This window comes from Pipistrellus hanaki, assembly GCF_964339955.1.
Source record: "Pipistrellus hanaki genome assembly, chromosome: 12".
In the NCBI taxonomy this organism is placed as follows: domain Eukaryota; kingdom Metazoa; phylum Chordata; class Mammalia; order Chiroptera; family Vespertilionidae; genus Pipistrellus; species Pipistrellus hanaki.
The window spans coordinates 54,975,762-54,989,466 of record NC_140514.1 but is presented as its reverse complement, the minus strand read 5'-3'; the positions used below and the strand labels follow the sequence as shown (position 1 = coordinate 54,989,466).

At 52.5% G+C, this 13,705-nt stretch overlaps 1 protein-coding gene across 2 annotated transcripts in view; it reads left to right on the top strand.

Moving 5' to 3' along the window:
* The window catches only part of CNNM4 (cyclin and CBS domain divalent metal cation transport mediator 4), a 40,024-nt gene extending 28,585 nt beyond the window's left edge, over window positions 1–11,439 (top strand). Inside the window, exons 2-8 of one of the 2 annotated variants that reach the window (XM_084900346.1) lie at window positions 1,840–1,983; window positions 2,281–2,415; window positions 3,281–3,450; window positions 3,659–3,755; window positions 5,207–5,269; window positions 8,369–8,550; window positions 8,773–11,439. In XM_084900346.1, the coding sequence (XP_084756472.1) occupies window positions 1,840–1,983; window positions 2,281–2,415; window positions 3,281–3,450; window positions 3,659–3,755; window positions 5,207–5,269; window positions 8,369–8,550; window positions 8,773–8,970 (989 nt within the window). In that variant the 3' untranslated portion in view covers window positions 8,971–11,439. The remainder of the gene's footprint in view (window positions 1–1,839; window positions 1,984–2,280; window positions 2,416–3,280; window positions 3,451–3,658; window positions 3,756–5,206; window positions 5,270–8,368; window positions 8,551–8,772) is intronic. The other variant, XM_084900347.1, reaches the window with a different exon arrangement.
* The last annotated feature ends 2,266 nt before the right edge of the window (window positions 11,440–13,705 follow it).

Here is a 13,705-nt window from a genome sequence, read left to right as displayed (position 1 = left end):
CCTATTTCCGTGCAGGCAGGTGGCACCATGCATTCAGTCCTGTCACTTGCTTTTCCACTAATGGCCTGTCTCGGGTTTCGTTCCACATTCCGTCCCTCAGGCCTGCTGCCTCTCCCGGGCAGCGTAGCCCCCATCCTGCACTCCTGCTCCATTGCAGTTGATTCAGGTGGTTTCTGGTTGGAGGCTGTGAGAAAGAACGTTTTGATGACCCCTTGGCTTTGTGTCTTTCTGCTTTAGTGAGGATTACATCCACAGGGTAAGTTCCTACACATGGAATTTCTGAGGCCAAGGTGAGGGACCCTTGGTTTTGGGACCTGCTGCCAAGTCGGCCTCCTGAAATGTGCCTGTTTGCCTGCCCACCAGCAGAGGCCCGCGAGGGCCTTCTGTCTCCCGCAGCACTGGCACCACCGGCTGCTGGGCGTGCCGGCTGGTCAGAGAGGTGACACAGCTGCCTGCTTTCACTCTGGCTCCCGTCTGATGACGGTCTAAGCTGGCTGCGCCGCCCTCAGCTCTTTCTGGAGGGCTCCTCAGGGTCTGGGCCCTGGCTGGCTGCTGCTCAACGGCCTGGCAGATCACTTGCTCTCGTTGGCTCATCGCTAGAAGACAGGGAACTCTTCAGTGGAGTCTAGCCATGGTCTGGCTAGCAAGATCCTGAAAGTGTTTTGACCACACTCCAAGCCGGAAGTCAGTACCCTGTGAGCAGCACTGTGTGTGAGGGTGTCTCACAGGACAGGGCTCCCCTTCACAGGGGCATTCAGGCACTTTTCATTGGTTTTTCCAAACGCTGGCTGTGAGGACGGGCATCTCCGTTCTCCCGAAGAGGCCCTGGGAGCTCTGAAGGGTTTGCCGTGGCCTAAAGATCTGAGAACCTGGCCTACAGGGATGTCCTGAGAGTGAGGCCCTAAGACTGGATTGTGAAGGGGAATCTGTGAGGAACCTCTGACTGGACCTTCACAGCTCTCCCGGGCTTTCTCCCGGAGGCTGCTGCAAACCTGCGTCCCCCTGCGGGGCACACCGTGTTCAACCCGGAGTGTAGGCTAGGTCCCCCTGGGTGGTCTCCTGTGGTCCCACCCTGGGTTCTGGGGCACAGGAGCAGGGTGGGGACCCAGGAGGGCACCCCACCACCTACAGCTTCTGTGGAAGGTTTCCCCCAACCTCTTCTGTCTTTCTCTTGCTGTAGGTCGCAATGGTGGCCTTTCTCTAATTACAGTGCCTGCCTGGCCCAGTTATACGGGCTAATTTGTTAATGGTTTGGGAATGCAGAGCTTTGCCTGGGACACTGTCATGGTCCCAGGGTACTTGCAGGGGAGGGGAGGCAGTGAGCGGCCCTTAAAGCCCCAGGGAAGGTGGGCGCCCTCTGAGCCCTTGTCCAGCTGGCACCTGCCTGCCTATGCCGTAGGGCTTTCTGTCCACAAGTTGTCGGTGTGAGTGTCTTGCCCTTTCCGTTCTGTGTAAGCCAATGGTCCGTGATGCCTTACAGTAAACAATACTTTTGGTTTTCCTTTTCATAAAAGCAGTGTCAGTTTGTAATAGAAACTCCAGGAGGAGAGTCAGCCAAAGGACTTGTATGCATGCATATAAGCCTAACCAATGGGCACAGACCACAGCAGGGAGAGGGCATAAGTGGGGGGATAATGGGAGAATAAGGAAAAATAATAATAAAATGTTATAACTTGAGAAACATTAAAAAATTTTTAAAAGAAAGAAACTCTAGGAAATATAGAAAAGGGGGGAAAACTACCCCTGGCCCACCCCAGTGACTCAGGTGTGTTAACATTTTGGTGGAGGAGTCTCATCATTGGTCCTTTGCTCTTGTCGGACTCACTGTGTTGTCCCCAGGGAAGTCCCACCTGGCCATCGTGCAGAAGGTGAACAACGAGGGGGAAGGTGACCCCTTCTATGAGGTCCTGGGCCTGGTCACCCTGGAGGACGTCATTGAGGAGATCATCAAGTCCGAGATCCTGGACGAGTCCGATATGTACAGTGAGTCCACCCCCACAGGCCCAGAGCCCTTTGCCCTCAGGCCTGGCGTCTGCTGTCCTGGTGGGAAGGCCACATGCAGGGACACAGCCAGCGTGACCTGGGAGCGTATTGCTCGGAGCAGGGACCAGAGGCTGCCTGGCTCCTCTTGGCTCCTGTGGCTCAGCATCAGCCTGGGGACTTGCTGGGCCTCCTCCCGGAGGGAGGGACGACAGAGCCGGCAGCTGGTGGACAGGTTCCATTCTGTTGGCGAGTGCACTGTGGGGACAGCGTGCTCAGCTCCAGTTCATTCTCTTGCAGCTGACAACCGAAGCCGGAAACGGGTAACTGAGAAGAACAAACGGGACTTCTCAGCCTTCAAGGATACTGACAATGAACTCAAGGTGAAAATTTCACCTCAGCTTCTCCTGGCTGCTCACCGCTTTCTGTCCACGGGTAAGAGCGAGAGGATGGCCTTCACTGTTGGTGGGACAGTCACAGAGGGAGAAGGCCTGGGCCTCTAGCTACTCCCCTCCTGGGACGAGGCTACACAGATGCAGGGTGCAGGGAAGCTCAGCTGCCTCTGGATGGGGCGAGGCAGCTCCCCCTGGACATGCGCTGCGGTTTGCTTCCCCTATTGCAGACTCTAGAAAGCAGCAAGTTAGTTTTGAAAACAAGCCGGGGGTGGGGGTGGGGGGTGGCGCTGAGATAGGCCCTTCGAGGCTCGTGGAGCAGGAGGGAGAAGGAGGCTCTTGCATGTGCTCCCTGCCTGACTCCTCCCCTCTGAGGAGCCTGCCCTAGCCCTGTGCTGTCTGTCCCCCTCCCCTCTGCCTCGTGTACTGGACTTGAGTGCAGACATGACCTGTAGATCAATGTCATATCTCTTCTCACCCCGGATTCACAGTTCCCTTGGGGGCTTGGGCGATGGATTAGAAAGACACCTGCCTACTCCCTTCCCCTCTCCCAGTCAGACCTCAGTAATCCCTTCATTTTTTCTGCAAGGGTATGGATGATGTCGATGATGAACAATGATGATAACATTCACAAGCACTTTCCTTATGCCAAGGATGTGTCTAAGTGCTTTACATGTATTATTCTGTTTAACCTCACAACCACTCTGAAGTTTTAAGCCCCATTTTACAGATGAGCAAACTGATATACAGTTAAGTAACTTGCCCCAGATCATGCCCGGGTAGTGCCAGAGCTACCATTCAACAGACCCGGGGCTCTCCCTCCTCTCAGGACGGAGGGAAGAGCCGGCAGTGAGGGGCTGCCCCTGTCCTGGCGGCTGGTCCCATGCGCGGTCTCCCTCTCCCCGCAGAAGTTCCCCAGTTCAGCCCTGCTCTGATATCGGAGAAGATCCTGCTCCGGCTGCTCAAGTACCCAGATGTCATTCAGGAACTTAAGTTTGACGATCACAACAAATACTTTGTGCGCCACTATCTGTACACCCGGAACAAGCCGGCCGACTACTTCATCCTCATCCTGCAGGTGAGCCCGCCACCGGTGCCTCCTGTGAAATGTGGGGACGCGGGCTCTCCCGCCCCGGACTGCGACCCGCTCTGGGCCTGTGCGCCCCGCTGCCCGCCTCTTCCGAGCAGCTCACTGCCATCACCCCTCATGTCTCCCTCTTGCCTCATCTTTGTGTTGCTGTTGTTTTTGCTTCTCACTCTAGAATCCTAACCCTGTGTTCTTTCAGGGGAAGGTGGAGGTGGAAGCTGGGAAGGAGAACATGAAGTTTGAGACGGGTGCCTTCTCCTACTACGGGACCATGGCGCTGACCTCCTTACCCTCTGGTGAGTGGCGGGGCTGCATTGGCCGTGCTCCAGCCGCCTGGACTGGGAGCGGCTGTGAGTGGCCCCTAGCTCCTTGGCATCTAGATGGCTCACAGCTTCGGTGGTTCGAGGAGAGGGAGCCCTGTGAGGTCTGGGCCTGAAGGAGGTAGCCTGGAAGAGCAGTGATTCAGCGGAGGGGGTAGGGAGGGTGGGATTCTGAGCAGAGGCCTGGAGGGAGCTGAGAGTGTGTCTTGAGATGGTGGGGAGGCCTGCCTGCCGGGGGAGGAAGACTGGGAGGAAGGATGAGTCAGGAGCTCCAGAAGGTCGATGGCGTATGGCTGTGATAGGCAGCAAGAAGCCATCGATGGCCTTGAGAGTAGAACGGGCCAGTGGGCCCACGGGCCAGGGTGACCCTTACTAGCCATCAGCGCAGGCGGGAGTTGAGAGAGCGGCATGTGGAGGGAGGCTGTGGGGTCTTGCCTGTGAAGCCTGGGAGAGGGCAGCCAAGGGATTGGGGTGAAGGCATCCCACGTGCTGAGGTTGGGAGCCTGGCCAGGGCAGGTTACAGGCAGGTTTGGTTTCTCATGGCTTAGCCACTGCCTCTTGGTTAAGGGTTGGCTGTGATGGAATAAAGGGACTTGGGGCAAAGAGGGTACTGGACAACCTCCAAGAGAGGTTATAGGTTACGGCAAGACCAAGGAAGGGCCTCTCGGGCCACCCAGTGCCCTCTGCTTCTCCAGTCCTGGGTAGCTCAGGTGCCCCTTGCCGAAGGGGCCAGCACAGCTCCTCACTCATTGTGGGACACGAGAGGGGCCTGGGTGGCTGTGGGCTGGAGAGTGGAAGTCCACTTTGGTGCTGGGGACAGGCTACAGATGAGGCAGGTGCTGTAGCTTCTAGGAGCCTTGGCTGTGCCTGTTGTTATCCTCTGACAAAGAGGACCCTGTGGCGGGGTCTATTGACACAGCCTGCGCCCTCCCCCAACTCCCACCCCACCACGAGCCGACCTGTGAGGGAGAAGGGGAGGAGGAACCAGGCTCTGGACCTGGGTTTTGGACTGGCGGCCCTGGGAGGACTGCTCAGCATCCAGCCTGGGGAAATCCTGTTCAGAAGGATACTCCGTCCTGGGACATTCCTCCAGGCCCTCTCTGCCCTAGTGCCTCAGGGGCTTGCGGCATGGTCCTGCGCTCTGTCCCTTGACCTGGAGGCTCTCAGTTCCCATTGGAGCGGCGGAAGGGAAAGGGGTTCTTCTGGACTCTGGATTCACTGTGGGAGCTCTGGGCCCCTCTGCCAGCACCTGCCCTCTGACCAGGGCTCATGAATCTGCCCGAACGCCTGCCTGTCAAAGTCGTGTCTCCTTTTCCATTGAGCCCCTCACTGCCCAGGGGCCTGCTTCTCCAGCCCATTCCTGTGCTCCATGTCCTGCCTCCTGACCTGGACCCACCCAGCACTGACCTTTTCCTCTTTTGCTCCAGTGCCTTCAACCCAGGTCGGGTGTCCGCCTGGCAAGCAGAACTCCCTGCTCTCCTGGCTCGCAGGTAACATGGCATGGCTGGAGAACATTGCACTGCCACCTGTCGCCTGAGCCACACACCACAGCTGCATTAACCTGTCCCAGTAGGCATGGGGCTCCCCACCTGTTCACCCTTGAGAGCCAGCTTGGCCTAGAGCTCAGTTACTGGATGGCTTTGCCCTGGTCCTGGAAGGGGTTCCTGAAGGTTCTTCAGTCTTTGAGAAGGTGTGTGCGCGCGCGCGCGCACGCACGCACGTGCTGGCCAGACTGACTCCTGCTCACTGGCAGCATCCCTGTGTCCCATGATCCAAGGCAGCAGATGGTGGCAGGAGGTGCGGGCCTTGTCACCAGAGCCCTGGCCTGGCCCTGTGATCCCTGAGGAAGCTAAGAGCTCCAGGCTCAGTGCGTAGCCTAGAGCAGCTCCTGAGCCTCCACGGGCCAGAAAGCCTAGCGCTGCAGTGAGCTCTTTCCCACTTCATATTCCTGCGTCTGGTTTTTCTTCTAACCTGCACCAAAGCACCCTTCACTATTGATCCTCTTCTAAAACAAATGTTAAAATTCCTTTCAAACACAACAAACTTTTGGCTGTGATGGGAAGCAGGAAGTTGTAATGGCTCTGTGCAGGGGGTGTCTGATGAGAGCAGACAGGCCATTTGGCCTTCACTGACCAGCCTCCCTCTGCCTCTTCTGCACTTTCTTGTTTCACATATGGCCAGAAGTTTATGCATACGGGGTTTGAATCCTGATGTTTTTTTTTTTTGTTGTTTTTTTTTAAAATATATTTTATTGATTTTGTACAGAGAGGAAGGGAGAGAGATAGAGAGTTAGAAACATCGATGAGAGAGAGAATCATTGATCAGCCGCCTCTTGCACACCCCCTACTGGGGATATGCCCGAAACCAAGGTACATGCCCTTGACCAGAATCGAACCCGGGACCTTTCAGTCCCCAAGCCGACGCTCTATCCATTGAGCCAAACTGGTTTCGACTGAATCCTGATGTTTTTACGTAATATGGGAGCAGAGTCCACCAGGCAGATGTACCTTCACTTGTTATTTCCCTTATGCATATTCATGGGGTCTATATGCTAAATAATGCCATGACGTAAACCTCTTTATGAAAAATGTCATCGGTGTTTGAGATTGTATCCTTAGAATATTCTTTTAGAAGTAGAATTACCAAATTGAAAATTCCATTTTTGTTACACATATTCCTTTGTTTTAATCATAAAAGTAACATAGCTTATGGGGGGGGGGGGAATAAAATTAATAACATTATAGTTCCATTGTTCAGAACAAATACTTCATATTTTGTTGTAGTTTTCTTTAGGACCTCTATTTTTAATAGGCCCTGCCACCAATCTGTGTTGGTTTTAAATTCATTTCCTGTTCTGGCATGTTAATAAGCATTAATTAAAAGCAAATAACTAATTAATGTGAAGGTTTTTTTTTGTTTTTAGTTTTTTTTAGTTTTTGTAAGAGTTTATTTGAACTAAACTGATGACAGTTGCCAGGAAGCAAGATCTCAAATGCTCCCATAATGTGGAAGGTTGCTCTCACCAGTATTTGTTTTCTTCTAGAACTTAATCCGAGGTGTTACTGAGTTTAGAATAAGTAATACATGCACATGATCCTCTAATGCAGGGTGGGAATGTCCTACCCTGGGGCCATGTAAGTCCTGTGAAACCATTTGGTCTGGCCCTGCGAAGGCATTAGAGGTGAGTTAATTAAGTATTTAGGCTAATATAACAGGCTAATTTTAAAGTTGGTAATTTTATATGGCCCTCGAATGATGTTATAAATATTCAAACGGCCTTTGGCAGAAGAAGGTTTCTCCCGCCCACTCTAATGGCTGTGCACTGCCCAATTGTAGAACCAGACTGTATTTTTCTTTTCTTTTTTTAAAAATATATTTTATTGATTTTTTACAGAGAGGAAGGGAGAGAGATAGAGAGCTAGAAACATCGATGAGAGAGAAACATCGACCAGCTGCCTCTTGCACGTCCCCTACCGGGGATGTGCCCACAACCAATGTACATGCCCTTGACCAGAATTGAACCCGGGACCTTTCAGTCCGCAGACCGATGCTCTACCACTGAGCCAAACCGGTTTTTCTTTTCTGACTGAAGCTCAGAGACGGTGTATTCCTGATGCAGCCTCACTTGGTCAAAGCTCCACTGGTCATTCTGTCACCCGATGTTTGTTCCCTTCACTGAGCTGTTAGAATGGCTAACTTAGTAGTTAGTTAGTAACTTAGTACTTAACTGAGCATATCAGCTTAGTTTAATCCTGTTTGTTTGAAACAAGCCAGCATGCCTACACAATTAACTTCTTTGTGGATTTCATTGTTTTATAAATATTTTTAAAAATAAGAGCGCTATAATGTGTGCAGTTTCTTTTCAAAATAAGGCCTGTGTTTCTCATTTGAGGTTGAGTCATCCCGCTGCCCTGGTTAGTCAGCGGAATGAGGCCTGTGCCATCCCGGTGCGGGAAGAGGCCCCGCCAGCGCTGCCCGGGCTTTGCCTCCGGAGGGCCTGGCACTAGCTGGGATGGGAAGCCTGGCGATCTGGGCCTCTGGTTCCTGGGGAAGGAGCATGCTGCCCCTGCCCGACCAGGCGGGGCTCAGCACACAGCGGGTAGGACTGTCCACACAGAACAGGTCATGTGCCGAACAAATGTTTGTCGTCTTAAGAGCACTTTTAGTTATGAGCAGGGTGTTATATTGAGGAGGGTGTGTGTGAGAGAGATGAAAGTGCAAATTGTGTAATTTTTCTTTTAATATAATTTAAAGGAATGCGGTTTGTATCCATTGACACGAGCTGTTACAGAGAGGAGAGCGGCCACCACACAAGGGTAGCCATCGTGCTGCCCTGGACTGATCAGTTAGGGTTTTGCAGCCATAAACTTTAAGTCTTTGGTTTTTGTTTTCTGTTTTGTTAGACTTTTTAGTAGGTATTGCGCAGCACTGCTAAACAAACTAACTCGTTTGCTTTGGTGAAGTTAAAGCTTCTCACTTGTCCTGAAGAAGTGTTCCATTCCCTGGCATCCATGGGACAGGGCTAGCCAGGAGGCGCCACAGTCCAGGGCGGCGCCCATCGGGGCCTGACAGCCTCTTTCTCCCCACAGACCGCTCCCCCTCGCACCCTGCCTGCCTGAGCCGCTCGGCCTCCCTCAGCTGCCCGGACCGCACAGACCTCACGAGCCCAGGCCCCTTGACAGGCAGCAGCAACCAGCTGGGCAGCTCTGTCCTAGGCCAGTACATCTCTGACTTCAGTGTCCGGGCGCTCATGGACCTGCAGTATATTAAGGTGAGTGCTCCTCTAGCCTCGGGGATCACTGTCTCAGGAACCAGCAACTCTTTCTTTCCCCCGCCACCTGGAGCACAGGGCCCACGTGAGAGTCCTCCTCCTGCTGCTTACTCTTGTGACTGGAGACTCCCCCGGTCACAGCCGTGCATCTGCGTCCCCAGGTCACCGGTGCAGGTGGCCTCCCAGCTCCTGCTCTTACTGCTCCCATTGCTCCTCCTGCAGATCACACGGCAACAGTACCAGAATGGGCTGCTGGCCTCACGCATGGAGACCTGCCCTCAGTTTCCCCTGGATGGCTGCACCATCTGCACGGAGAACCTGGCGGAGAAGCCCGAGCTGCCTGTGGTGGACGAGACCACAACGCTGCTCAACGAGCGCAACGCCACGCTGCACAGAGCGTCCCCCGAGAGCCCCATCTGACAGGAGGGCCCGGGGCCCCCCGCCAGCTCCGCGGGGGCCGCTCCAGTGGGCCCACCTGAAGATAAGGAGCCTGTCAGGCCAGACGGGGTGCAGACAGCCTACCTTACTGAGCAGCCAGGTGGCCCCCAGCCTGCGGGGAAGCTGGCCTCTGACGGGGACCTGTGAGCAGCTCGGAAGTAGCAGCTGCCTAGCCCTGGACTATGGGTGGCGAGCAACCACCACAAGGCGGATTTTGTACTGGAGACTTTCTAAACTAGGCTTATTGCTCCTCTTTTGAAATATCATTTGGGGAAGGGAGGACAGGGTTAAGGGTTTTATTTTAAAAAAAAAAACATTTCCCCCCACAAAAACTTTGGAAGGGGTTTCTCACCCCGGGAAGCAATAGCCATAATCTGCTCCCAGCCACGACCTGGCTATGTCCCTGACTCAGGGAGCCGACTCTTCCTGCTCCTTGTCCTCCTGAGACGGGGCCCAGCAGCTGCGGGAGGAAGATTTTCTCTTGGGAGGAAGACAGAGCTTCCCAGGAAGCAAAGAACCAAATAGCATTGAGAACAACTGCCTGGACACGTGCACTGAGGCTTGTCTGACGTCGCCGAGGCAGAGGGCTTCTGGGAACTGTGGTCAGGCTTTGTACTTCCAGTCTCAGAGGAGGAGCCCTGCTCCTGTCACTCGCTGGATCCAGGAATTTCTGAAACTGCTGATGGGCTCTCCTCGTTGGGGCCACTGGGACTCTCAACCCTGGCCTCACTGTTCGCCTCATACCCGCCCCTTCGGACAGCTGTTCCCTTGTAAGGGGGCTGACTTGATGCGTTAGGCAGCATCGCCCACCTTTCAGATTGCCCCCTGCTCCCCAGCTGCCCTCACTTTACCAAAGGCTTTCCCGTGGGTTGGGATAGCATCTACATTGGAGGCGACGTGTCTGTGATACTCCTTTTGGTTCTAGGAGGGAATCTAGTCATGAGTATTTGCATTGTTAGCAAGTAATACCATCCCCTTCCCACCCCACAACCAAAATCCAGTCTGGCCCTTGAACTCTGCTTTCCAGACTCCCTACTTCTAATCTGAACCCAGAGGTCTCTTGGGGATTGAGAACAGGATGTGTAGGAAGCCAACCTAAGCAGGTCTCCATGCCCTTTCTCGTGGCTGAGGCTCACCTGCCTATTTATACACTTCATAACCCAGGAGAGGTTTCAGCCTCAAGGACACACCGCGGCGGCCACGTCCCCCAGGTCTGTAATCCTCTGTGAGACTGTCTTGTCCTGAAGCTGGGGCAGAGCTCCACGCCCACAGGAAGTCCTGCCCAGCACCTTTCCCTGCGGCTGGTCAGGCCCTGCCTGCCGCACAGCTCCAGGCTTTCCTGCTGGGGAGGCTGCGGGACCAAGGTTCGTGTTGGCCCTTTTGTTGGGTGGAAAGTTACCCAAGATCAGGTGCAGGAGACTCTGTAGGCCTCCCCCTGAGCACTGTTTATTCACTCCTTTCCTAAAGGGCTCTGCTCTTCAGGTGCCTGGAGAACCCTAAGTCTTGAGAGCGGGAAATGTCTTGCACCAAGTATGCCTACCCCTGGCCAGTCACAGAATTTGTTCCTAAAAGTTTGGAGAGAAGGTGGTGATACCCATGGGTTCTCAGCTAGAAGGAAGAAAAGACACTGGACCTTTTTGTTCCCTGTGGGGAAACCCATTAGTTTTCTACACGCACAGCTTGCTTTCAGAGTCCACATGGAAGCTTGCAAAGCTGTGTTTTTGAGACCTGAGTGCCAGGCAGGGCCAAGCACATTGGCCTGAACCAAGTGAGTGTGTGTGAAGTAAAAACACTTCCACGCTACCTCTTTGCACACACGGTTACTATCAACAGCTGTCCCTTCTCCCCCGTCCTTCCCTTCCCCATTTATAATCACTTCTTGCAAAGGGTCGTAATTATTTCCAAATATTACTGGTCCGATGACTTCCTCCTCCCAGTGCAATTTTTCACTTCCTATTCCAACTTCTGGTTCCTGGGCTGAGCTCTGCCCTGGAATTGGCCCATCCCTGCATGTCTTCCTGTGTGAGGGATGGCCTCCAAATGGGTAGGCAAGTCACAGCCACCATAGCAAGTAACATATTTATTTTGCAGAAGATTTTAATTTGTATATATTTGTGATTTATTTTGGCATTGTTATGAGTTTGACTCTCGGGGAGTTTTGTTGTTATGACTCTTGTGTCTTTTGTCACAAAACAATGATAATATTTGCTAAACAATATATGGAATTTATTTTTGATTGGTAATAAAAAATGAAATATGAAATCCTGGTGCATCTACAATTTCCCTATTTAAGTTCAGTCAGTATTCGGTACCTTTCATAGAAATAGAAGTGATTGTGGTTGGCTGTCACTGTGTCATGGCAAGAGACAAGTATTCTGGGATTGTTTTGCAGTGAAAAAGCAGCAATGTAATTTTTAAAATGTCTTATATAATAAAAGGCTAATATGCATATCAACTAAACAGTGGAACAACTGGTCGCTATGATGCTCACTGACCACCAGGGGGCAGACGCTCAATGCAGGAGCTGCCCCCTGATGGTCTGAGCATTCCCAAGGCAGAGCACTAGAAGCTGGGCTCAAGGCTGGCAAGCGCAACGTTGCTAAGGATGTCTAACTAACTGAGGGCTCCTGGACTGCAAGAGGGTGCAGGCTGGGCTGAGGGGACCCCCCTCCTCCCCGCGCATGCGTTTCATGCACCAGGCCTCTAGTATGTAACAAAGGCTGGAGTCCTCACAGGAGCTGCTAGACATACATGGCAAATGTGCTCAGTTGCCACAATTAGGAACCTGTAAAACGGACACCACAAGCCCTCCTGGGTACAGGTACTGAAGGGGCAGTTGGAATGGGCAGATTGCCTCTCCTCTTTCCCCTGGGGGCTGACGGAGAAAGGAGCTTGACCCAAACATGGGATCACATTGTTTTATAATGTGCAGTTGCCTCTGAGGGTGACCTCACTACACCCACTCTTGCAGTGCCCAAAGGTACCTTGGCCAAGCCAGACAGGCTTAACAATGTTGCCAAATTGGGGGGACATTCCAGACAAAAGAAAAAACAAATGCAAAAAGCTGTGTAATGGTGGGAAGAGTATCATTCATCCGTCTCCACATGTTAAAGCCCCTGCTGCCAGGTGCCACTGACCCCTCAGTGAGTTTAACGAGGAAGACCCTCTCAGGGAGAAAGTCACACAAGGACCCTTGGATTTGCTGTCTCTGCCTGGAACAGTCTGCCCCAGGGGTTCACCTCCTTGCTTGGTTTAGGCCTGTTCCAATGTCACCTTGGAGAAGGCTTCCTGGATCACCCCACATAAAACAGCATCTCTTGTTTTTCTCCGTGGCACTTACTGCAGGATATTAAAATATGATTTGTGCATTTCCAGTTGTCCCTAAACTAGGACCTAAGCTCAGGGGGGCAGGGACTTATTTCCACACTAGAGGCTTGGTGCATGAAATTGTGCACAGGTGGGGTCCCTCAGGGTGGCCTGCGGGGATCAGGCCAAAGCCGGCAGTCCAACGCTGCCTGCCGCTCCTGCTCATCAGAGCCCCGCTGCACCTGCTGCAGGCTCCAGCCCAGTCAGTCGTGATGGGAAAGCCCTGTGTCTGGCATTCACCCAAGGGGGTTGGGGGTGGGTCCTGGATGCCTTCGGCCCTCCAGGGCTGTGGTGGGACACCCTGGGGATCTGTCCCACTGACATTCACGCTGGGTGTCGGGAGCCACCTGGTGGCCACTTTTATATCGTTTCTTCCTTGAGGAGCATTTAGGTAGGGGAAGCGGCCATGGTATGGTGCCCGAGGCTGACTTTCAGGCCAGCATCGCTGTTGGGATCATGCCCGTGGCACTGGCCCATCAGTGCCTGGCACATTCTCCGAGATTGGACCTACAGAACTACTGAGGGAGTGAGTGGTGGGGTGCTGGGACAGTGGGTCATCTGAGCGGAGTTCCTGCTGTGGGAGTGCACTGACCACCAGGGGGCAGCTCCTGCATTAAGCATCTGCCCCTCTGCAGTCAGTGCATGTCATCGCGAATGGTCATTGGATCATTTGGTCACTTAGGCTTTTATATATATAGATAGTCCCACCACTAGAACAGGACCTGGTACATTGCAGGCACTCAATAAAGGAAATACTTATTGAATGAGTGAGCTTACCACTATAGATAAGTATTGGATGCTCTGGGGGAGCAGCACCTAGCTCTCATAACCTTGACTCAACCTAGTCTAGATGGTGGAGGAAGACCAGTTGGAGGAAGTAACATTTGCAGACCAGAAATAAGCAGGAATTAGCCAGTGAAGTCAGAGTAGCTATGGGTTTAAAACTCAAATATTTGGATAAAACATGGAAATGTCTTGAACCAAATGACCAGTAATGAAAATGGCCCAGGGAGGGTCAACGAGGGACCTGAAGCACAGTAGAAGCCTCTACTGTTAGCAGGAGAGCACTTCGTGAGCAGCTTTTCCCTGTGCTGGATTCTTTCCTTTTTTTTTTTTTTTTTTAAGATAACTTTATAAATATAAGCTAATATATTCTTTTCATCCTTGCCTGAGTGTGTGTGTGTGTGTGTGTGTGTGTATATATATATATATATATATATATATATATATATATATTATATATATATATATATATATATAATTTTTTTTATAGACAGAGGAAATTGATTGCCTCCTGCAGTACAGTCTGGAACTGAACCCACAACCTTTGTATGTGCCCTGATGGGAATTG